Source organism: Xiphophorus maculatus, chromosome 2 (assembly GCF_002775205.1).
Source record: "Xiphophorus maculatus strain JP 163 A chromosome 2, X_maculatus-5.0-male, whole genome shotgun sequence".
Classification (NCBI taxonomy): Eukaryota; Metazoa; Chordata; class Actinopteri; order Cyprinodontiformes; family Poeciliidae; genus Xiphophorus; species Xiphophorus maculatus.
This window is the reverse complement of record NC_036444.1, coordinates 8,347,027-8,369,386: the sequence shown is the minus strand read 5'-3', so window position 1 is coordinate 8,369,386 and position 22,360 is coordinate 8,347,027. Positions and strand designations below refer to the sequence as shown.

At 35.8% G+C, this 22,360-nt stretch overlaps 4 protein-coding genes and 4 non-coding genes across 13 annotated transcripts; 1 reads left to right on the top strand and 7 right to left on the bottom strand.

Moving 5' to 3' along the window:
• Positions 1–6: 6 nt before the first annotated feature.
• On the bottom strand, positions 7–5,063 carry rpl4 (ribosomal protein L4). Its single transcript, XM_005806931.3, has 10 exons — positions 4,977–5,063; positions 3,913–4,084; positions 2,908–3,014; positions 2,555–2,693; positions 2,170–2,294; positions 1,661–1,790; positions 1,297–1,453; positions 509–592; positions 207–327; positions 7–120 (listed from the first exon to the last, which is right to left on the bottom strand). The coding sequence occupies exons 1-10, from the start codon at positions 4,977–4,979 to the stop codon at positions 52–54; spliced, it is 1,107 nt and encodes a 368-aa protein (XP_005806988.1). The 5' UTR covers positions 4,980–5,063; the 3' UTR covers positions 7–51.
• On the bottom strand, positions 395–462 carry LOC111606601. The gene has a single exon (XR_002752136.1). It is a non-coding gene; the product is annotated as a small nucleolar RNA SNORD18 (small nucleolar RNA).
• On the bottom strand, positions 666–736 carry LOC111606602. Its single transcript, XR_002752139.1, has one exon. It is a non-coding gene; the product is annotated as a small nucleolar RNA SNORD18 (small nucleolar RNA).
• Positions 2,367–2,466, bottom strand: LOC111606606. The gene has a single exon (XR_002752143.1). It is a non-coding gene; the product is annotated as a small nucleolar RNA SNORD16 (small nucleolar RNA).
• LOC111606604 lies at positions 2,751–2,849 on the bottom strand. The gene has a single exon (XR_002752140.1). It is a non-coding gene; the product is annotated as a small nucleolar RNA SNORD16 (small nucleolar RNA).
• A 437-nt stretch (positions 5,064–5,500) lies between the features above and the next one.
• Positions 5,501–11,891, top strand: zwilch (zwilch kinetochore protein). Its single transcript, XM_014471730.2, has 18 exons — positions 5,501–5,664; positions 5,832–5,874; positions 5,971–6,063; positions 6,738–6,877; positions 6,955–7,145; positions 7,662–7,741; positions 7,815–7,970; positions 8,086–8,157; positions 8,852–8,945; positions 9,029–9,081; positions 9,165–9,267; positions 9,369–9,448; positions 9,546–9,702; positions 9,861–9,889; positions 10,001–10,137; positions 10,232–10,327; positions 10,720–10,835; positions 11,782–11,891. The coding sequence occupies exons 1-18, from the start codon at positions 5,615–5,617 to the stop codon at positions 11,868–11,870; spliced, it is 1,779 nt and encodes a 592-aa protein (XP_014327216.1). The 5' UTR covers positions 5,501–5,614; the 3' UTR covers positions 11,871–11,891.
• A 317-nt stretch (positions 11,892–12,208) lies between these two features.
• Positions 12,209–18,991, bottom strand: lctl (lactase like). Of its 6 annotated transcripts, XR_002754162.1 has the most exons (16): positions 18,252–18,554; positions 18,007–18,167; positions 17,769–17,929; positions 17,583–17,670; positions 16,545–16,654; positions 16,334–16,462; positions 16,131–16,226; positions 16,002–16,056; positions 15,765–15,926; positions 15,416–15,693; positions 15,200–15,326; positions 14,927–15,126; positions 14,027–14,090; positions 13,693–13,766; positions 12,569–12,613; positions 12,366–12,407 (listed from the first exon to the last, which is right to left on the bottom strand). XR_002754162.1 is itself a non-coding variant. In XM_023349355.1 (15 exons), the coding sequence occupies exons 2-15, from the start codon at positions 18,131–18,133 to the stop codon at positions 12,292–12,294; spliced, it is 1,758 nt and encodes a 585-aa protein (XP_023205123.1). In that variant the 5' UTR covers positions 18,134–18,167; positions 18,800–18,991; the 3' UTR covers positions 12,209–12,291. The 6 variants fall into 6 exon arrangements, 5 of the variants coding, with proteins under 5 accessions (XP_023205123.1, XP_023205120.1, XP_014327224.1 ...); XM_023349355.1 differs by lacking the exons at positions 13,693–13,766; positions 18,252–18,554 and adding an exon at positions 18,800–18,991 and having other exon boundaries at positions 12,209–12,407; XM_023349352.1 differs by lacking the exon at positions 13,693–13,766 and having other exon boundaries at positions 12,209–12,407.
• Positions 18,992–19,516: 525 nt separating this feature from the next.
• Positions 19,517–21,599, bottom strand: snapc5 (small nuclear RNA activating complex polypeptide 5). The gene is made up of 4 exons (XM_005806934.2): positions 21,451–21,599; positions 21,023–21,144; positions 20,867–20,947; positions 19,517–20,268 (listed from the first exon to the last, which is right to left on the bottom strand). Exons 2-4 carry the CDS (start codon positions 21,110–21,112, stop codon positions 20,080–20,082), a joined length of 360 nt encoding a protein of 119 aa, XP_005806991.1. The 5' UTR covers positions 21,113–21,144; positions 21,451–21,599; the 3' UTR covers positions 19,517–20,079.
• Positions 21,600–22,360: the final 761 nt, after the last annotated feature.

Here is a 22,360-nt window from a genome sequence, read left to right as displayed (position 1 = left end):
CTCATATTTGAAACAACTGATTTATTTTACTGAACCCCAGTCTGTTTAGATTTATGCCTTGGGTTTAGCAGGGGCCTTCTTTGCAGGCCTCTTCTTGGGTTTCAGCATCTTAGCCTTGATCTGTGAAAACAAGATAATCAGTCAACCTCAGTTGGTTTATAATATTCCTCCCATCTCCAGAAGATTTTAAACCACTAGGTACTTACAGCAGGGTCGTGCTTCAAGATGGCATGACGTCTTGCTGTCTTGGCGTAAGGGTTCAGTTTGAGCATTATCTTCAAATTCTTCAGAGGATTCTTCTTCAGCACTCTGCGTTTGATCTTCTTGCTGCAATGGGAGAAGTAAAAGGTTAATTTGACTTATAAATGCAACAGAGGATTTATAACTTTTTGATATGCTCAGGACTTCCAAAATAATCAGGGGTCAGAAACACGGACCAGAAGTGGGAGCTCATCATAGCCAAAACAAGGTTACAAGCAAAAGAAGCCAAAAACTACAAAGTACATACTTAGGTGCACGAAGTGCTTTCTGGATCTCCTCACTCTTCAAAATCCTGCTCAGATCTGTGTTTGTCATCTTGTGCATTGGGAGCCTGAAAGCAAGAAGCACCAATAATTTAAACCAACAAAAAACACCACATCTAATGGACAAATTTCATTTTGAACCAACTCAGAACTTCAGCAAATATCACAGAGTTCAAAAACACGGACCATGAAGTGGAAGCTCATCACTGAGATACATGTGTGAACATATACTGCTGTACAGGTGCACACCACTAAATTAGAATATAGAAAAGTTAATTTCAGGAATTAAATTCAAAAAGTGAGTTCTGTAAAATGTGGTTAGTTGGCCATTTTTGATTATTCCAGGTTACTGCTAATGAAAACCCAAATTGTGTTTTTTCAGACAATCATTCTTTGCATTAAACTAATAAAGGTTTAATTCAGAAATGTCAACCTATTGATAAATAACCTCATGTATTGTACATTTGTAGCTTAAAGAAAGATAAAGACCATTTGCTGGACAGGAGTCAGGTCAGCAGTGGTCAACATCACTGTGTAGGCCATAATTTCTTATGAAGAAGTCTTTAGCCTTGTAATATTAAACTTTACAAACTGAATTCAGGATTTTCTTTAGCTTTCAGTCATTAAAATTAATTGAAGTAAACTATTTAACTTTCATTGTGTAAGAGTTTTTAACTTTTTGAATGAAATCACTGAAAAACGTTTCAAATAATTCTCTATTACGGATATGCACCTGTAAGATTTGATGCTTTTTTTTTTTTTAGACACTCACTTGTAGTTAATCTTCAGAGAGGATGGCTTACGCCAGGTGCCATACAGCTCATCCAGCTTGCGGAAAGCGCTTTCAGTCCAGATGCAGAACCGTCCGACGTGACCACCAGGAGCAAGCCTCAGAAGGTTCAGCTGGTTCACGTCCTGCAGAGTGATGCCTAGAAATAAAAAAAAGAGGGAATAAGTACATTTATTTTAAAAAATGGATGGTCCACAGGATTAGGAATGATATTCCAAATGAAATTATAGTCATAATACAGAGATGCATAAAGAATATTTAATCACCATTGCTAACTACTTTTATTTAAACACATGAAATGGGTGAATCTGGAAACAGTCTCTGTGGTAAATGCAGTAAAACTCACCTGGAATATTCCTGAAGGCTTTGGTTAAACCAGCGTCTTGGTTGTAGACGATACACGGACCTTTGCGCTGGATACGCCTGCGGTTCCTCATCTTGCCCTTACCAGCACGCATGCGCTGAGAGGCATAGACCTACGAACAACATTTACGGTAATTAAAAGAAATACACATTCTAAAAACATGTAAAAAAACTTCTTAGTCATAAAAACAAGTATAAAATATCTATTTTAAAATACTGCATGTGATATTCACAAACTTTTGGCTTAATGTCACATGAAATATTAACACACATTCTCCAATGTGTATTAGTTCTATTATTTTGAGAAATTTGTATACTTACTACTACAGAACAATTAATCAAGGAGAAACATTTGTAGCATTAACTCAGTTCTTTAATAACTCAATCACTGTATTTTCACATTCTAAGGACACTGACGCATTTAACATCTAAGAATCTACAGACCTCGAACTGGCAGAAAAAGGCATTTTCCAATTTCAGATTTTAATTTACCTTCTTGATATCGTTCCAGGCTTTAAGCTTCTTCAGCAGCAGCACGGCCTCCTTGGTCTTCTTGTAGCCCTCAACTTTGTCTTCAACCACCAGTGGGACTTCAGGGATTTCCTCAATACGATGTCCTGATCATCAAAGGTTTTATGTAATTGAAGGACATGCAAGTAACAACTGCTGGGCTGACTAACATCTGAACTTGCTCAGAGTTTATCACTCATCAATACCCTGTGATGGCTTAATGACAGCAGGCAACTGTCACCATTCACAAGATCAGACGCAAATTACACCATCATAGCAAGGTAACTGTTCAGCAAACACAATCTGACCTAGCTAAAAAAAATAGAGCAGTTACTTCTCTGGACATTTTTATTTTTGGGAAACTTACCCTTGGACATCACAAGTGCAGGAATGGCAGAAGCAGCCAGCGCAGAGCAGATGGCATAGCGCTTCTGGGGTGTGTTGATCCTGCGGTGCCAACGGCGCCAGGTTTTAGTGGGGGCAAACATGCGACCACCACGACACATCTAGGTCCAAGTCAAGAATCGTCCACCAATAAAGTAAATATTAACCTGTCTAATACCTGCTCAGACTCAATGTTCACCAGTCATCTGTGCCAGCATATGACAGCAGGCATACCGTCACTGGCCACAGAGTAAGACGCAAATTACACCATCACAGCAAGTCTGGATTTAGCTGTTAAAGGCATGAAAATAACAAATGGACTCAAAACAAGGATACGTTTCCAAAAGCACCCTGGCCAGAGCGGTGAGTACCACCACCTCTCACACGAGGGATACGGGCCACAGCTCTTCCTGTTCCCCAGGACTCTGCACTTGTCTGGTGGCCTGAAAGATTCAATATAAACACAGTTACAAATTATGGTAGCAGCAGCCACTTTATGGTGAAAACTAGCCCAACTTTGAGATTCATTTTACAAAAGAATTGTTTTGACATTTTGATTGAATCTGAACACGAGTTTTGTACCTGCTTTGTCAACTTGCAATTTTAACCTCCTGAGACCCGGGCTTTTGTTTGATGTGCATTTTTTATGTCTCCTTACTATTTGGGATTAGTATGACCTAATTTTAGTTGAAATTAAATTTTAGCTTTCTATGTGCTCTTGAACTATGTCAAAACCAATGCCCTCATATGAGGACAATGGGTCTGTTTTTGCATATACATTTCTCCTTGTCATTTGGGATCATAAGGACCCAATTGGCCTAAAAATGAAATTTCAGCTTTCTACAATAAGTGGTTTTCTCAAAACCCAATGTCCTCAGACGAGGACATTGGGTCTATCTGTGTGACGATAAGACCATTCAATCAATGTTATTATTTACATCTGTGTTTACAAAAATGTAATGTCCTCATATGAGGATGCAGGGTCTCAGGAGGTTAAAGTAGTTTTTATGTTCTACTCAGTTTGGTATAATAAATATAATCCACTAACAGGAGAATGTCATCATGTTTCCAAAAGTCCAAATCAAAAGCAGATTATCAACCAATGAAAAATGGTCACAAATAATTAGTGATAAAAGACGCTGCTTAAATTTGAGTTTTCTATAATCATGAGCAAAATAATTCAGAAATAGTAAAATGGATATGAAATGGCAAAAGTAAAAAATGTACATGTTAATACAAATTAAAAATATGTATGTGCATCAAATGTGGGTACAAATTAATGTGGCCCAACAGAAGCAACTCACTGGGCAACAACTGAACATCAATTGTATAATGGCTCACCTGCCAGCTCGCTGACTGCATATGGCTGGCGGTTGTTTTTGCGCATGTTGGTGTGCACAAAATTCACAACATCAGGGCGAATGGGGGCCCTGAAGACAGCAGGCATGACTACATTTTTGCCTGATGATTCTCCTTTGTCGGAATACACCGAGATGAGGGGTCGGGCACAGGCCTGAGAATGTAAAAACAGAATTGAAATACACATCAGGTGATCAAACATGAAATTAAACAAGTATTTTCTTACTGGCGCTCCCCCTGCCTTCAACAATGTATCAAAACATCCAATATGATTTTCAAATACACTGATGAAAACTGAGCTTTCAATAACAACAAAAATTCTACTTCAGAATTTAATTTAGCTTTCAAAAAATATATTCAAATTAGGTAAATATTCTGTTTCATGCCACAATGTTCTTCGTTGGTGGTGGTGTGGTGAAAATACCAAGTGGAACACTAACGACCTGATATAGTAGTGTTAGAAGTGAATTAATTACAGTTAGGCTAACTGTTGATTGCTAACTTGGGTTTGAGCTTTTCACAAACGTAATCACACATTATAGCGTGGTTAAGTCATAGGTAATGGGTTTATGCCACTTCACATAAACCCATTTATTTTGACATAGCTGTAGAAAATGTTAGTTAATGTAAATGATACTGAATTAAGTTATCTTACCGACATTGGATGATACTTGAACAAATGGTTCACGTGACATCGTAAAATGCTGAGTTACTTTGAACATACACTAAGGACTATTAAGATTGTATGTAGTTAGCAACTACTAAGACAAACTAAAATAATAGTCACCAAAATTACACTCAAAGTCAGTTGAATACAACAATCGCTGCTGCAACAGACAACACGTGTAACTCGGAATAAGCAGTCGTCCAAAATGGCTCCTCGTGTTAGCTTCCTAGTGACTAGCATTCAATTCTGCGATCAGATTTATGTAAATATTAGCTTCTTTACCAGACAAACTTCCAAACAGTTAGCAAAATACGTAAAACATGCTAGAAATACACATGTTCTGCACTATATATATTGTAACATATCAATGATTTCTCACCATTTTCGATAGTTTTTTTCGGCTCGCCGGGAACCACGCTCCTCACGGTATGGCGGCCACAGTAAAAAGGAAGTTGGTAACTCAACCCTGATCATATATGCCTCCGCCTCTGAGAACGAGACTTCCGCTAAAACTATTTCGGCTACTGCTGGGTTTAAAATATTTTAGGATACCCGATGAAAGTATAAATATTATAGAAAAACAAATTAAAGTTACTAGATATGTTAAATTACACGACAATCATCAAGGAAAGGATTGTTTTTTTCTTGAAGTAGGGACTAATTTCTTTACACTATGTTGGCGCAGTGTCTTGAAGCGTAAACGGAAGTGTCGAACTACTTTACTCTTTTCAATTTCTCTCAAATAAAAATAATATAAAACAAATATATATATATTTATATACTGTGTGTATGTGAGAAAGAGAACTGCAAAGCCCAGAGACCAACTATTTCTCTTTTTTATTTTCATTGCTCTGACGTGGCTGATGACCTGTGAACTCGTGTCGTCACTTTTCGACTGAGCGCGCGGTTGTCAAACGCAAACAGGATCCTACTATTAGTAAATGTTGATACTGTCAGCCTGTTTTCTGCTGCTCTAGCCACACATTTTGCTCTGTAACCCTGATTAACATTTTTGTGATGGACTCAAAGGTGGTATCTAGAGCAGAAGAGTTTTCCACATTTCTTCGGTGAGTTTTATGCAAACATTTTAATTTACCTTCATTTATCATTTAGCAAGAAACGCCAAGCTACATTTAGCTGTAAAACGTTCGATGCGAGAAGCCTTCATTTTCTGGGTGTATTTGTATAGTTCAACTTACGTTGTGCTTTGCTTTTGGTTTTATGCTCGTTCAAGATGTCTCCAGGATGACCAAAGTAGTAATTCATGCACATATGAGGTACTTTCATTTAAAGTAATTACTTTTTATACCTAGAAAAACTGTTATTTTTATATTTTTTGTCGACTGTAATGTCTATACATCTTTGTCTTTAAGGAGGACATTCACATTACAAAGATGAACGGAGACAAACTTACTGCGGTGAATTTGTACTTTGCCAACCAAACAATCTTTGTCTGTGAAAAAGCTGTAAGTTTACTTTTACAATAAAAAAAAAATAAAAGTATTTGAAAAATACTTGTATATGTGGTTTCAAATGGATGTTTTCCATCAATCAACCAGTCTTCATTTATCAAGTGATTTGTATACACAGGATCAACATGAAGTATTTTACTCAAGTACACAATGAAAAACAAGCAATAACGGGCAAAAAAGGTGCTAAATAAGACTAAGCATGAGGAAACGAATAACCCAACAGAAAGCAAGAACCTTGAGAAGTTTTATGCAAAAATATTTGCTTAAAATAATATTTTATTGCAGTGGCAAAATCTCTCTATACATGTTTGAAGACATAACCATTTAGTTTGAGTATATTTAGTGAGAGGTTAGTTATCTTATGTTAAGATAAGATTGTTTTTGGTCAAATCCTTGGCTACGCAATTTTGACCATTGATGAACAATTCCTCTAAAATAAATCTAACTAAAGCATTTTTGCAATTTATGCTGAACTCTTTTCTAAGTTGATCAGAATGTTTATTTACTAACCTAGGGATACATTTTTGCTGGGCCATAAATATGATTTGACAGATGAAGCTTGGCAGTGGATGAAATAATTTTGCCATTTTAAATTTACATAGCTTGAATAGAAATTAGTTTGTCCTCAGTTTTTGCTGATCACTGCAGGATCTTTTCATTTTTTCTAGGTACCAAAAATAATTGGGCTATGTGATGAGCTAAACTCAGAGACATCAAACTGTTCAGCTGATAATGGTGATGCTGAAGATAGTTGTGATGTTATCCAACCAGAGCAAGGACCACAGCCACATACAGTCATGAAAGCAAGGTAAACACTAGTAAAACTTTTACCATTTCATCTAAACAAAGATGTGTGTCTGATAATTTTCTTTTTTCTTTCTGTAGACAGTTGCTGTCTTTGTACACATTATCTCAAAACCCTGGTGTGTCTGCTATGGACAATACGCCCATCTTACACCCTCTCTGGGTGCGATGCGACATGAGTGATCCTGCAGGAACAGCCTGGTTTGGTGCAGAACCAGTCTGTGTATCAAATAAAGTAGCTGGGGTCAAATTGTATTCTATTACCTGCAAAGGTAAAACCTCTGAAAATATATTTTCCCCCTTGCTAAATCATTAATTAACTGCAAATTCCCCTTGCGTTCAATTTCCCTTTTCACACTCAGGCCTGATTATTACCAAAGTTTTAGAATCAAGTATCTCTTAAATAGAACCTGTCAGATGACATGAAGTAGGCTACAACATGTCAAAAAGCAACATACTGTATGTTACAATCTACAAGAAATTGAGAACAGATGAAAAACAGTCATTGACATCTATATGTGTGGCATTGTTACAAAGTCACTCCACAGAAAGAGCCATTGTCCACATTAGAAGCAAAATATATATATATATATATATATATATATATATATATATATATATATATATATTGTATTTTGTATTTGTAGGCTATCTGAATCTGCTGTTATTTGTTTAATGATCTGAGTTCAATGAAGGAGAAATGTGCAATGGGGCAAATACTTTGGTGCTGCACTCTACATGTTCTGTACAGGCTTTGTCTTTGTCTCTGATGAACAGTTTGTCTTTAGGTTCAACGGTGGAAAAAAAATCTCTTGTAACCTTGGAAGAACTGAAACAAATGCACAAGAACAGACATCATTCCTGCTCTGTAAGTGGGTGAGTTTTCTCTCGATTTACTGCATGAGCGATAAGTTGTTTACTCAATCTTTCAATATTTATAGATGGGGATTAAAGGTAGTGCCAGGTTCAGTTTGTTTGGGTCCACCATTGTGGAAAACACTACAATCGAGTCACAGAGCAGCGTGACAGTGGACTTCAAGTGGAGTCATGTGGAGAGTATTCTTGAGATCCCTCCTCTGTCCTCTACAGCTACTCTTGTAAGCTGCAGTCAACCACATTTTGTATATTTTTAAAAACAGTAAACTAGTCAGATATTGAAAATGGAATGTTTTGTAATTTTTACATTGTTTAATGTTTTTGTTTGCTTTGCAGAATATCAAAGTTGTTTGTGGAGACATGAGAAGTCCCATGTTTGAGATGTACAGGGAGCTAGAGTTTCTTCAGGTTTGTACTTAGTTTTATTTTCAACCCTGATACTGGCTGTCTGCGACTGTGAAAAATTACTTTAGGTCTCATTTAACAAACATGCTGTAGACTGTAACATTTTAAATTAGAGAGAACAACAATCAAATGTGGACTTCTTCACATTTGAAGAATGTGAAGAAATTTGAAGAATTTCATCACATTCTAAATTTGGCTACTTACGAGTAGCCAAATTTAGTGGCTACTCTTTAGCCGCTAAATTTGTACGAGAATTACAACATACCATGACTTTATATTTTAGTGTCCACAGAGCCTCTTACAGTCAGTGAGCCAGTGTGTCCATTGTATCAGGTCCATGAGCTAGAAATACATATATGTTGCCAAATTAGTATACTACCATCTTGAAAAAAATATCAAAATAAATGGTCTCCAGTCTTATTGCTACATTCTCAAAATAAAAACATATTTTTTAGAGCAGCTTACCCATAAAGGTAAATACGGTATAATTTTGCTAATTCTTTTTTGTTGCGTCTTAGCCCAGTTTTTGTCTTTAATCTTTCATGCATTTCTGTTTGTTTTGTTTTTTTTATCCGTTTTAATTCATATATCTGTAAAGTATTCTGGATTTCTCTGTGTATGGTTGGGGCTATGCGAATAAACCTGCCTTGTCAATGAAAGTTCAAATAATAAACTGATATGTTTCCTGCTGTTTCAGACTCTAGCAAATGGTTTGAAAACAGGTGAGACTGAATGGATGGAACCTTTGGAGAGCACATCGGCTGTAAACCTGACAAAGGTCTATCTCGAAGGTAAATTTACCGAAAAAAAATTTAATAAATTAAGTGAACAGGAAAGGCTGTCATGTTAATGTTTCTTTCTTTTCTGCTTGCAGAGCTTAGGAACATGGCAAAAACACTACAGGATCAAGCTGCCAAAACAGTTGAGGTATAATAATTGAAACAGAATTCTGTTTGTTAAACACAAGAAGAGAAGTGAGACAGTTACTATGTTTTCATCTTTTGTTAAAGACCCCAAAGCTGAAGCAGGAGGCGGATACTTCCATTTTCAACTCCTTCTTGGAAAGAGGAGATTTAGATTTCGCAGAGCAGCTTTGGGTCCGGATGAGAAAAAGTACTATTTACATATTGTATTTATAAATCGTAAACAACACTGGGATCCATCTATATAACATCACCTTGGGTACCATTTCTATTATTTTTTTTTCTTTACAGGTGTAACTTCATACCAGGACATTGGCGACTGTCTGAAGCTGGTTATCGAAGCTCTACGATACGGTGACATCAAGCCCTGGGTATGAAGTGACGTTACTCTGACCAACTAATATCATACTCTCAAATGCGACCAAGTTTTTTTGTTGTAAGATTGTGTTTCTTTTCCTGTGCCTCCAGATTCACAGAGACAGCAGCAGCTCCCTCAGCAAACTGATCCTTCAGTCTTACCACCAGCAGATTGACCACGTGTCTCTTACAGGCATCACCCCGGTCATCATGCTACTGGAGGTGGGACTAGACAAAATGAGAAAAGACTACATTAACTACTTGATTGGTAAGCTTTTTTCACCTTTCCTGTGAATTTCTTTTGTAAAACATAAATGTGAGGTTTATTTTTAGTAATTAGTGATTTAATAAAGCCTCCCAATAAACCATGTTTCACAAGGATTGCGAAACAAAGCTCTAATCCTTAGCTGTTTTTTTTTAAATCAGGTGAAGAATTGACAACTTTAAACCAAATGGTAAGTTCAGTAAATATTTTTTCATTCCATATCTGGACAGTGTCTACATTGTGTTCATACAGTTTCAAGAAAAAAAATTGATTCCTAATAGTAATAAATTATACTCAACAGTACTACTACCTGAGCACTGAGGTTGATGTGCAAGAGCAAGTGATCAGACTCAGAAAACTGCACCACCTGCTGGAAATAATAGTGACCTGCGGCACATTCTTGGGCTTGCCTTACGACCGCCAATTTGTCCTCACACAGTAAGCCCCTTTACTTTTTCTTTTGACTTACGAGCAGGAAAAATGCACATTTTGTTAATAGGAAAAGCAATCTCATCTTTTTTCCCCCTTACAGATCATGTCTGAATCACTACAAAACATCGACATACGATGAGGAACATGAATTCAAGCTCCAGATCAAACCAGCCTTGATAAGCCATTTCTACCAGAAGTAAGGATTACAACCTTTTGCTGAATGTTACGACAAAATAATTTGCAATATTCTCTCATGTTTTAACGGGTTTGTTTGATATAATTTTTGCAATCTAACCTGACCTGAACTTGGATTGATGAATTTTTAAAGCGTCACATGGTGCTTTGCAAAACTATTGATTCCTCTAATCTTTTTCCTTACAACCTCAAACATCAATGCATTTTTATTACAATTTTATGTTACAGTCACAAAGGGTTGGATTAAAGCAAAGCTACTTCTTTATTGCAGAACTTTTACAAATAGTATTAATTTCTAATATATTTATACTTATATATTCATTCCCATGAGTCAAAACTTTAGAATCACATTTTCTTCAGTTTTGTCCTTGATTGGGTGCATGTTTTTCTCAGGGAGCATCCCATACTGTGGGGAGTTGAGATATCCAGTGGTCAAGGTCTTCGTGAGGTGCGGACGTCCTTACAGCTCAGTGACAAGCCACTGGTTGATCATGTCATCTTTGAGACAGGTGATTTATATGTACATCTCACTGTAAATCTGCAGTGCTGGACAGGTATTTACACTCATCATTGACAAAAATCCCATTAATTTGGAGATGATTTAGATTAAATGATGGAATTCATTGAAACATCCCTGTTATTGTCAAGTTATTTGTGCATATATGGTGCAGTTTACGCTTAATATGCACAAACAAAAACAGAGTGCAGCTCTGTTTGTTTTTTATCTTCCTGGTCTGATTTTTGTAGGTTAGCTTCATTAAAAAACAGACGTGCTTAAAAGTGTTAAGAGTAAATACTGCAGCTGCTGTGTCACTATAAATGTAGTTCAACCAGTTTTACATATCCATAACCTGCACTAAATAATTTGGTGTGTTGAACACATCTAGTCTGTCTGCTGTAGTTGTATGTTTTGCTTATGCTGCTCAGCTACAGGTAAATTTCATCCACATCTGTTCTGGACAGAGGAAACATTTGCCACATTTTTCCACACATGGAAGCTCCAAAAGTCAATTTTGGTTGTTCCAATAAAAGAGAAAAAGGGGGGAAAAAACTGTATTGTAGCTTCAAGGATTTCACATTATTCTTTGTTTGATCTTCTCAAAAGGAATGTATTTTATAGAACCAAAAAAATTATTTTACACACTTTTACTATTATACTATAAGTTGTGAAAAATATATTTGATGGTAAATATAGACTGGATGGGGAACAAAGAATGCAACCATCAACCTTTATTCAAGTTTTCTATCTGACATATTTCTACATATTAAAGCCTGAATAACATGCATGTAACTTTGGGGACAGCAAACCATAACCTCATCTAGGGCACCAACCAGGCAAGAGCAAGCTATGATTGGCCATGATGAACAAATGAAAACTTCTTACTGCAACAGTATGTACATTGTTATCTACTGTACCACCCTGGTAAAGTCTAATTTTCTTTTTGTGTTTTTTAGATTTTCCAAATGAAACTGTAAATGGGGACATTGAGGAGCCTGCCTTCTTTTCTACTACGATGTGCTGCAGCTTCAACAGCTTTGCGTAAATGTACTATTTGTATTTGATATCATCATTAGCTACTAATATGTTTTTATGTCTTTTTGGTTTTTTTAGACTAGAAATGACAGTTTTTCAATGTGACTGTTAAGGGGTTTAGAAGAGGCCATCTGTTGAACAAAGTTTAATATTGATAAAAGCACAAGTGAAGATACTTTGCAGCAGCCTTCTCACAACAGGAAAATATAGCATGTTGTAGATGCATTTACCAGAATCTCTGCTTCTAGGTTCTACATTATCTGCTCAAGCAGTGTTTAATTTCTCTCAGCAAACACTGAATTCACATCAAATGAATAAAGTTAGCATTTCAATTTAAAGTCAGCTCACAAATGTACTGGTATTCACACAAAAATGAGTAAAGAAATAAAGCAGTAAAGTTGCATGAGCATGTTCATAATTTTAAACTCCTCCTAGTTCCTTCTTCGCAGCAGAAACATGAGCAAAACAGCGCTGATCAAAATGGAGAGTGTGCACACTGTGGGGACGACAATCTCAGTCACCATCTCCATGTGGCTGGTCAGCGGGTCTGCAAAACACATTTATGCTCATTATCACCTCGTCGCATACGCAGACATGGCTTAGAAAACTAGTGTAAACGCTCAAGCACAGCACTCAAAGGGTTAATATTTCTCGCCTACACAGAATTACACTGTATCTGATTAACTGTGAGCATGAGGGATTTCTTACCATGTATAAGTCTTAGAATATTGGCAGCAGTACTCCGCTGTTCCTCTAATGAAAGAAGAGAAAGTACTTAAAGGTGATTAACGACATTTTAACCCTTTGAGGACTGCATGCAGCTGCTGGTTGGAGTATTTCAGAAAGCTGCAACTTTAATCCACTGAAAGTATGTCTAAGGCTGTGAGCAAGTACTTGAACTCTAATTGATTTTCTCTGTTTTTGCTTTTTTTGCCCCACTTAAATGTTTTAAAGCAAACAAACTTTAATATCAGAAAGAGACAAAAATGGAGCATCTGGCGTAAAACTAATGCAAAATTTTGTTAAAGTTTTGGGATAATAGAGGGATGAGCTGGAGCCGCTCCCCTGCACAAAACAATGTAGAAAAAATGGCTGGCTATAAGTTGGGCACCTTAAGTACTGTAGGAGCATCAACGAATGGCTAAAAAATGAAGGTTTTTGAGGGGTCTAGTTGAAGTACAGACTTAAATTAAGATCCTGTGACACAACAAAAACTCACTATGTCGATGAGATTTTAAAATTCTGCAACAATAAAGGGCCAAAATTCCTCCACAGTGATGTATTGCCAGCTGTTGCAAACACACACACAACAGTTTTTGTTGGCAATGGGGGAGCAATCTTCAGGGCAGCTTAGATTGACTTGGATAGCTTTAATTGCTCCTCTGTCAATGAAATCATAATTTATATTTATTTTTTTTCTGATATTAAAATGTATTTGTTTATGAGAAATTTAGTTAAAACAACAAAAATTTCATTTTGCTTTTATTTTTGCACAATGACGATAAAAGGAATTCTGATTTTAATTCAGAATAAATCGCCAGAATAAAGCATTTTTCACATTAATGTACGTGCCTTGAGTAAAAGTAAAGACATCAGTCAGTTGTTTCTAAATTCAGCTTTTATAATTTGAAATATATTATTTGGGTAAGTTGTCCTGCTTGCTGAAATACTCTTTATGCACAAACAAAACAGAACAAGTTTGCATAATATATGCAAGACAGAAGCTTGTTTTAGAGCTACTTGTTAAGCAGCAGAGGCCTCAATGTTAGTTTTTAAACAACTCAGTCAAAAATCAACGGCAGAGATATGAGTGAAATTTAAAAAGTATGTACCCTGAAGTTCTAAACTTCATCATGCACTGGCCAAACCTTTGGCATCTCAGCATGTTCCTTGGATTTTCTTCTAGCTGGAAGGGCAAACAAAGAAGATATCTCAAATATTCTGCAAGAAACTCTGAGAACTGGGTTTTTGCATTTTTAATATATATTTTTTAACTAATCGTTGATATGTGCTCTGAAGTCAAATTCATGTCAAATTGTAATAACTTCTGCCTATCTTAGTTAACAAATAACCAATTTTATTTCCAAATCTTTATTTGTTTACCCCAGCTAGTTGTTAATCTTTTGTCGCAGACAAAATTGTCACAGAAACGAAACATTAACTAACCTGCTGCTAGTAGCTGGTTGCTGGAAGAACACATCTCAACAGCCTTCCTCCTCCAGTTTTCAACCTGTGGATATTAAAAAAAAAGATAGATAGATAGACTTGGGCTGAACACAATTTCTAAATGTTACTTGAAGTTCTGAACTTCATCATGAACTGGCCATCATGCACTGCATTGGTACTTGATGGAATAGTGGATCACATTCCACTAAGAAGTGGTTCTCTTTCACAAGAAGCTGATGTATTATCTTCTTTCACTGAGTGTTTTCTATAAACTGTTACTGGTTCCAGAATAGAAACTACATTTTCATGTGTATTATCTGAGAGCAAAAACATAGAACCAAATGTAACAAATTCAAAAATAAAGCATCTTAAAATAGATTTTTAAAAGACTTGATCATGTAAATAGTCATCTATAGTCATATATAGTCACATATATCAAATATAGTCATAACACTATGACTATATATATTTTTTTATTTGTGGACATACTGATGATGATCCTGACTGCAGTTAGTCTCTTATATTTCTGTCCATAAGGTACATTGCTTTAGTTTCTACCTAAATGTTTTATTCAGTGATTAAAATGGATGATATTAGTGTAAAATCTAATTTTCAAAAATGATATTACAGCTGTTATTGTACTTATGAAAATGTTAATGGATTACATATTGACATTTTTATATGTTTCTCTCCATTGTCTAATGAACCACTTACAGCTGTACCTAAACATGCAGTTGACTCTGACTAGCAACAGGCCTTTTAAAACAAATCCTGTCAAAAGCTAAGAAGGGGCTGGAATGTGATTCAACCTTTGGTGTGTATATCAAACTGCATAACCCATAATTCAACAAAAAGAACTAAATCCCTATATCTAAGAATTTAAAATGATACATTTCTCACCTCTCTTTGATTTGGAAATCCATTGGAGCTGATGATCCGTTTGTAAAACTGCACAGAAGCTTTCGGATATCGAGGTTTGTTTTTGTTTCTGAAGTCCACATAGTACAAGCCAAATCTCTCAGAGTAGCCTTCGTCCCACTCAAACTTGTCCAGCAAAGACCATGCAGTGTAGCCCTTTACATTGACTCCATCTCTTATAGCTGAGTGACAAAGAAACATGATTAAATAACAATTAATCTGTCTCAATTTTGAATAATTTTTAGAATCACTCACCTTTTAGCATCTCATTGATGTAGTCTTTATAATATTGTATCCTCCATTCATCACACAGCTCTGTGCACATCATCTTCTCAGAAACTCCATTCTCAGTCACGTAAATCATAGGGTTCCCATACTGAGTCTGTGGAAGGAAGAAAACAGTGGAGCTTGGCTTTGAACTAAGCCAGACAGTTAAGATTCAGAGCAAATAAAAACATCTCTGCTCTGTACCTTGACAAAATTCAGCAAACGTCTGAAACCCCATGGCACAGAGTAGAGCCATTCTGACCCAGGATCAGGCCACCGGGGGTCCACCAGTTCAGCCAGATCACGGTCTGTGAAGTAGCTGTTGCTGCTACGGCCTGTTGGATCATTTCTCTGGGTGATGTACCGGGTGGTGAAATGGCCGATGCCAAGGAAGTCACACGTCCCCTTTATGTAGCTCTTCTCTTGTGAAGAAAACACAGGCAGTCGAGATGTCCCTAGTCCCTGCTGCACACTCTTCCTTCCTGCACACCAGTGTTGATTAGGCAACTCTTCAGTCATTTTGGTAAGATTAACTTTTTACTGTGTAACTCACCGACAAAGTCTTTCATTACTTGAGGGTAGTCTCCATGAAAGATGGGTGTGGCAAACCAGCCCAGATAGAACTGTACATATCTCTCTGCTGCTTCAATGTCTTTCTGGTTGCTGATATCCACCGGCTCACCCCAGTCTCCTGACAAAGAGATGCCCACCAGACCTGCAGACATGCAGAACTGTTCTCAGGATTTAAAAACCCACTGCAGGTTGAATGTTACTTCTCAACCTTCTTTACCTTTTTGTTTCGCCCTCCACTGTGTATCATAAGTGTGCCAAACTTTGGCATGTGCCTGCATGAAAAAAAGATCAAATTTAAGTTTAGTTTGTTAGCTTGGTTTGAGTGATGGAAGCAGCATCTTAATACCTTTATGATGTGATGTGCAGCTCTATAAGCCCCAGTTCCTCTCAGCTTCAGCCCAGGAGCATGCTCACCTGTCTCATAACCTTCAACAGCCATAGACTGTAAGTGGATGTTAAGTAGAGAAACATCTACTTAATTGCCTTATTCAACAGGAGTGAGTAAAGCAATCCTGTTGCAAACTTCAAAAAACAATATTCCAAACACACCCATGGATTGTTGAAAGTGATCCAGTGCTTCACTCTATCACCAAATTTTTCAAAACAAAGGTTGGCGAAGTCATTGAAATGATTGACCATACTTATGTTTTGCCATCCACCATATTTCTCTTGTAAAACCTAAAAGAGGAAACAATACAATTCATAGCTTAGGGGCACATCAAAGTTAAAAGTCAAGATGGTCAACATTAAACACACCAACCTGAGGCAGATCCCAGTGATATAGTGTAACAATGGGAGTGATATGGTTCTCCAGTAGGTGGTCAATTAGTTCATCATAGAACTGTATTCCTTTTCCATTTACATGGTCAGCTGCAAATAGCGTTGAAGTTTAGAGCAAGGATAACTTTACACAAAACATTAAAAACGCTAGATAGAAAGCTTTGATCACCTGAAATGTTCCCAAATGTTTGTATATCATTTAATGTGTTTTATTGGGATTAAATGCAATAGACTAACTCGAAGAAGTACATAATTGTGAAGGGCGAAAATGTACTGCATGTTATATACTTACTGTATGTTATATGTTATATATTTGTCTACAAAAAAATCTTAAGAAATTGTGACAGGCACTTTTATTGAACCTTCCTGAGTCAAAACACATTTTTGATACAGTTGTTATAGACGTTTGGGGTCTGTCTTTAACAGTGCTGTATATTAAGAGACTGAACGTTTTGCCCATTTTATTTTGCAATATAGCATCCATTTCCAGCTCTTATCGCAGATTCTCAATTGGATTTAGGTCAAACACATTCTAATACATGATTATGTTTTAAATACCAACATTATATTGTATCTCTCTGGCTGTATGTTTAGCTAGAACGGTAAATTTATGTTAATGGCTTGGATTTTGTAGGTTTACATTGGCTTTACACTATCGATTTTCAACAATAAATTGATCTGTGCTTTCTGAGATGTTCAAAAGTTTGAATATAGTTTTATAACCTTCACAGAATAGCTGTATTAGTATTCAGTCAATTACACATACATAGCACATTTACTATTTAGTGGTTATCAAAGCGAGTTGGTTGGAAATGCACACCAAACTTAGAATAAATGTATTTGTGAATTGTCCTGAAAATCATAGATGCTTTTCCTTTTGCTTCAAGATTATTTGCTACTTTGTTTTGGTCTATTAAATAAATTCCCTAAAGAATTTTTTTTTGTGGTCATAACATGTCAATTAAAAAAAAGGAAAAAATCCAGAGGTATGATTTTTTTTTTGTAAGGCACTACTTACACTTTACACCAGTGGGAATAATTCTGGGCCATGAGATAGAGAAACGATAGTGGTTAAGCCTTATCTCCTTCATCAGAGAAATATCATCCTGAACAAAATACATGCAGTGCAATGAGTTATTTAGATTGACTTGTGCCTTCACACAACACAAGCTCCTACACTTCTGAAATCTTTCTGAATCCTCACCTTGATTTTGTAGTAGCTTTCACAGGAGGAATCCCCCGTGTCATTTAGTTGGATTTTGCCCTTTTTGTGACTGAACACATCCCAGATGCTCAGTCCTTTTCCGTCTTTGTCCCAGGCTCCTTCTGTTTGATAGGCTGAACCTCCGGCACCCCATGAAAATCCTAACAAACGCAACAATCAATCAGCATGGTCATGTTGGCAAAATGAACAACGGACTTTGCAGAAAATAAGTGAATACCAGTTGGAAAAGTGCCATAATAGAAGGAGCCGTGGTTGTTCTTTGTCCAGTCGAAGTCCTCAGCCGCAGACAGACACAGCACCAACATAAGCACATGGCACACACTGTTGCCACAGCAGGGCTGCATGGTTCTCCTGCCGCACAAACTGATGAGATCTTCCCTGATGTATGAGGATGGATGAGAGCCCATTCAGTAACCACATTTAATCATATGAATAGACAAACACGCCACAACCAATACACACTTTCTTGAAAATGAAGGATATTTGTATCAGGGACAAACTTGAAAGTCCATAAAGAGTCATCAAGCAGTCTAGAAGCATCCAGTGTGATGGTCTGTGGGGGGTCTCGGTTCCCTAATGCAAAGCCAAATGCCTCTTTTCAAACTCAATGGAGTGTGAGCTCATCGTGCTGAGGCAGACAGATCCTATACAAACTGTGGTTTCACCTCTGTAAGCAAAGCTAATGTTTGAGAGGCTGATACATTTACAATCAACACTCGCATGACAATGCAAGGATGTTTCCGCACAAAATAATACGGACATTATTGTGTTTTATGGTATTTAGATGGAGATTAAATTCCACTTTTAAAAACCTGCCAATATTTAAAATTTAATTGTGAAAATAACACTTGAAATATCAAATTAGAAATATAGCCTAATATGATAAATCTGATATAATTTTAACTTTTTTGCTTTGGCAATAGATATCAATTATTTAATTCATGCATGGTCTTTTACAACTTTCCAACTTTTCCAAATGTTACAACTCCAAACCATCTTTGCCTATTCACCTGTAAACCCTATGAAGACTGCATTGACTGGAGGCCTGCAAAAATTTGTTTGAGAGTGAGAACTCTCCCAAAGCAGCAGAAGATGTAGACAACTGGACACATCTAATGGAGAAGTCCCCACTGCCTGGTGTGGCACCGCTCTTCTCCAGAGCTGTACCCTGCAGGCAGTGTGAACGCTTGCAGCATTGTGAGACTCAATGTATTGTTTTACCTGTTTAGAAAATGCTGAATGGTTTATTCAGTTGAAAGTGTTTGCACTGCATTCCCCATTTATCTGAGTCAAATGAGGACAAGGGATATACATCAGCTTCGATGCAAACGAAGCACACAATTTGCACCTAAATTCATTTGTGGTTACATGAACAATAGTTATGTTTTACCAGATTTTAAATTAATTTCAAATTGTTAATTTGAATACAGCACATACTTTATGATTCTTGGCAAAATAGCTAAATTAGACATAACTGGGCATAACCACCAGCTGGTGACAAATTACTTTTAATATGGTCCTTATATGTGGAATATTTTAATCAAGTGATATGTCACCTTAGCAGTATGGTGGTACAAGGAACATTTGTGACAATAAAAAGCATGATACCACTGAATCTGTATATATATATATATGTCAATGTAATCAAAAAGTTACCATTAGGAATTCACCTGAAGAAATGAAGAAGATTTATTACATAGAGTTAAATATTCAGGCACTTCTTTGTTAATTTTGATTAAATTAATGCTTGTACCTATGCACTTCTAAAAATGGAATCAAAAAAATTTATTTTCCAATCATATTCTAATATACCAATGTCAAGTAAAACATGTTTCATTATAATTACAAGTGAACAATATTGAAATCAGACCCACAACAAACAAAGCAAAACATTTATTTTTGTGCTTATAATTCTTATTTCTTTTATAACAACACATACATTTTATTCTCTTTTATGGCCCAGCCATAACATTTCATGACACGCATAACAACCAGGATTTTGGATTTTCAAGTGAATACTTCACCAAAAAAAAAAAATGCCTAAAAAGCTACTCAGTAAGCACCTAATGATACTGTCTTATAGCATGTCAGTGACACATTTCTCACAGACTTTAAGTTAAATGATAGGGAGAAATGTGGCTCTAAATTAGGCTAGAAATGGGCACTGCTAGCACCACTGACTATTACAATGTAACGGTTACTCCATCTGAATAAATTAAACCTACCAACTAATAATACAACTAAAAGGTGTTCTTGTTAAGTGGCCAAATACACACACAACCCACTATTCTTAGTAATTATCATCCTCCTCATCTGCTTCAGGCACAAATTCAAACTCATTCTCTTCATCCTCTTCATCATATTCATTCTCCTCGTCTTCATCATCTTCGTCTTCTTCCTCCATGTCATAATCCTCTGCACTATTCAGCAAGAGTTTGGTTCGATTGATTTCGGTCTCATCGTCAAGATTAATCTGAACCTGGAATATTATGAATAAACTTGATTTCAGTCAGAGGCAAAGACAAAGCAAGAAAAGCTCAACTTCCAATTATAGTAATGATCAAGATCATTTACAACCTGTAGATACAGTTCCTTCCAAAATTGTTTGTATGTTCGAGACCTCACATGTTAGTACCAAAATCTAAGCATTTTATTTAATTCAGAATGGGATAGAGCAACACAGAGTAGAAAAAAATAACATTAAGTTTTCAAAGTTTTTAGCAAAAATCCTAAACATCCATTTTGCCTGCTTTACTCTGGCACCTCTAAATAAAATCTATATCAATTATTTTATTACTAATAAAAAACTGCTTTTCATTTAAATTTCATCCAAGTATTTTGTTCAATCATCCACAGACTGAAATTATTCACTCAAAACTAAAAGTGGTAAATATTGTTATTGGGCTTGAACTTAGATGTACTGCAAAATACTCTATTTTCCATTTGATTAATTAAAAGTGATCAAATATCTCCTTTTAAATAGGTAATATAAACATAAAATAAGTACACATTTTTCAAAATGTCACAACATGTAGCCATTTTATGCCGTAAACTGAAGTAATTCACTTTAATTTTACCTCATTTTCTGGCGAGGGGTCATGTGAAGCTCCTTCTTCTGTTTGAGCGCTGATAATAGACTTCAAGGCCCCTTCTTCAAACTAAAATATGTGCAAACCACAAGTGAAACACGAATATGTGCACAAACATCTTTATATGTATGAACTCACAATCACCTTCAGGCGGTTCAGCTGGTCTTGTAGCATGACTTTGATTTTGAGGAGAGTCTCCTCTTCCTTCTTCAGCTCCTGCAAACGGCTGTGCATGTTTGCTGCTGCAATCAGACCATTCCTCAACACTGAAAGAGCAAACGGGGGAACATAATTTATTACTTACTGAGAAAGTATTTGCTTCTTTTGGTCAAAATGAAATATTTAAGATCTTTTTTTTCTTTTTATTTCTATGTATAATGTTTTTCAAAAGAAAAATATCATATATATATATATATATATATATATATATATATATATATATATATATATATATACTTCGTTTTTATCGGTATTGGCAGCAACTGAAGTCAATTTTGTATTATAGCGGTTCATTAATATAGCTCTGTTTACTGCTCCATTCGTAAACCAGGATAAGTTTAAAACAGCCTTACCGCTTTATACACAGTGCCTAAAGCTTCATACCAGAATCTAAAGATAATGATCGCAATAAGGTGCGTCGGAGATTTTCTTTATTTCTAACGAATCGGGGTTGTTATGCTACTACAGGCTAACAGGCTAAAGTTTGGTGGTTCCTGTTGTCAAACAGGCGTCATTTCCGGGGTAAAAGGGGCTTTGCAGTGGTGACGGAAAATGTAGAAATTCCCCTCTTCTTTTATATGCTTTAAAAATGTAGGCTCTCATTGGGATTACAAATTCTCTCTCTCTATATATATATATATTTATATATTTTTTTTGTTTTCGCATAGATTAGTCGTTTTAAATATTAACAATTTTGTATGTTTTTTTTTCTTCATATAGCTTTTAAATGGTTCATATGGCATGCACTGAGATAGAGGGATACAAAGACATGAATTTGGAATGATTATAGCTATCAAAACATTAGCTGAGGGTCTAAAATACTAAAATAATAATAATAATAATAATAATAATAATAATAATAATAATAATAATAATAATAATAATAATAATAGCTAAACAGTTAACATATATATATCTATACACATAACTATTTTAGGTTCATTTTTAATTAACGGAAGTCAGTTTAACAGAAGATTCATTAGTCAACATTACCGCAAAGAATACGACCAACAGAAAACGCTAACAGTAGCTAAGAGTCCAATTTGGCGACATCTTGTGGCAGGTTTTGGTAATTGCCCACTTGGTCTCGTGAGAACAGTTGCGTGTTTGATTAAACTAATTCATTTATTTTTAAACGTAAAAATATATAAAAATATATACCACACAATTAGTTAGTTAAACAAATTTAAATACATACACAATATATATATATATATATATATATATATATATATATATATATATATATATATATATATATAT

Bases quoted from the DNA above. Each gene is read 5' to 3' on its own strand.
- zwilch (XM_014471730.2), top strand. From the start codon at position 5,615: ATGGACTCAAAGGTGGTATCTAGAGCAGAAGAGTTTTCCACATTTCTT. The intron at 6,064-6,737 runs GTAAGTTTACTT...CATTTTTTCTAG, and splicing joins TCTTTGTCTGTGAAAAAGCT to GTACCAAAAATAATTGGGCT. The intron at 7,146-7,661 runs GTAAAACCTCTG...GTTTGTCTTTAG, and splicing joins GTATTCTATTACCTGCAAAG to GTTCAACGGTGGAAAAAAAA.
- lctl (XM_014471738.2), bottom strand. From the start codon at position 18,196: ATGGGCTCTCATCCATCCTCATACATCAGGGAAGATCTCATCAGTTTG. The intron at 16,463-16,544 runs GTTGGTGTGTTT...TTCCTCTTTTAG, and splicing joins ATCACTGGGATCTGCCTCAG to GTTTTACAAGAGAAATATGG. The intron at 15,127-15,199 runs GTGAGTGATTCT...TTTGTCACTCAG, and splicing joins CATCAATGAGATGCTAAAAG to CTATAAGAGATGGAGTCAAT.
- snapc5 (XM_005806934.2), bottom strand. From the start codon at position 21,112: ATGCACAGCCGTTTGCAGGAGCTGAAGAAGGAAGAGGAGACTCTCCTC. The intron at 20,948-21,022 runs GTGATTGTGAGT...CACATATTTTAG, and splicing joins ACCAGCTGAACCGCCTGAAG to TTTGAAGAAGGGGCCTTGAA. The intron at 20,269-20,866 runs GTAAAATTAAAG...ATAATATTCCAG, and splicing joins ACCCCTCGCCAGAAAATGAG to GTTCAGATTAATCTTGACGA.
- rpl4 (XM_005806931.3), bottom strand. The intron at 2,295-2,554 runs GTAAGTTTCCCA...TTTGATGATCAG, and splicing joins TGCACTTGTGATGTCCAAGG to GACATCGTATTGAGGAAATC. The intron at 328-508 runs GTATGTACTTTG...CTCCCATTGCAG, and splicing joins AAAGCACTTCGTGCACCTAA to CAAGAAGATCAAACGCAGAG.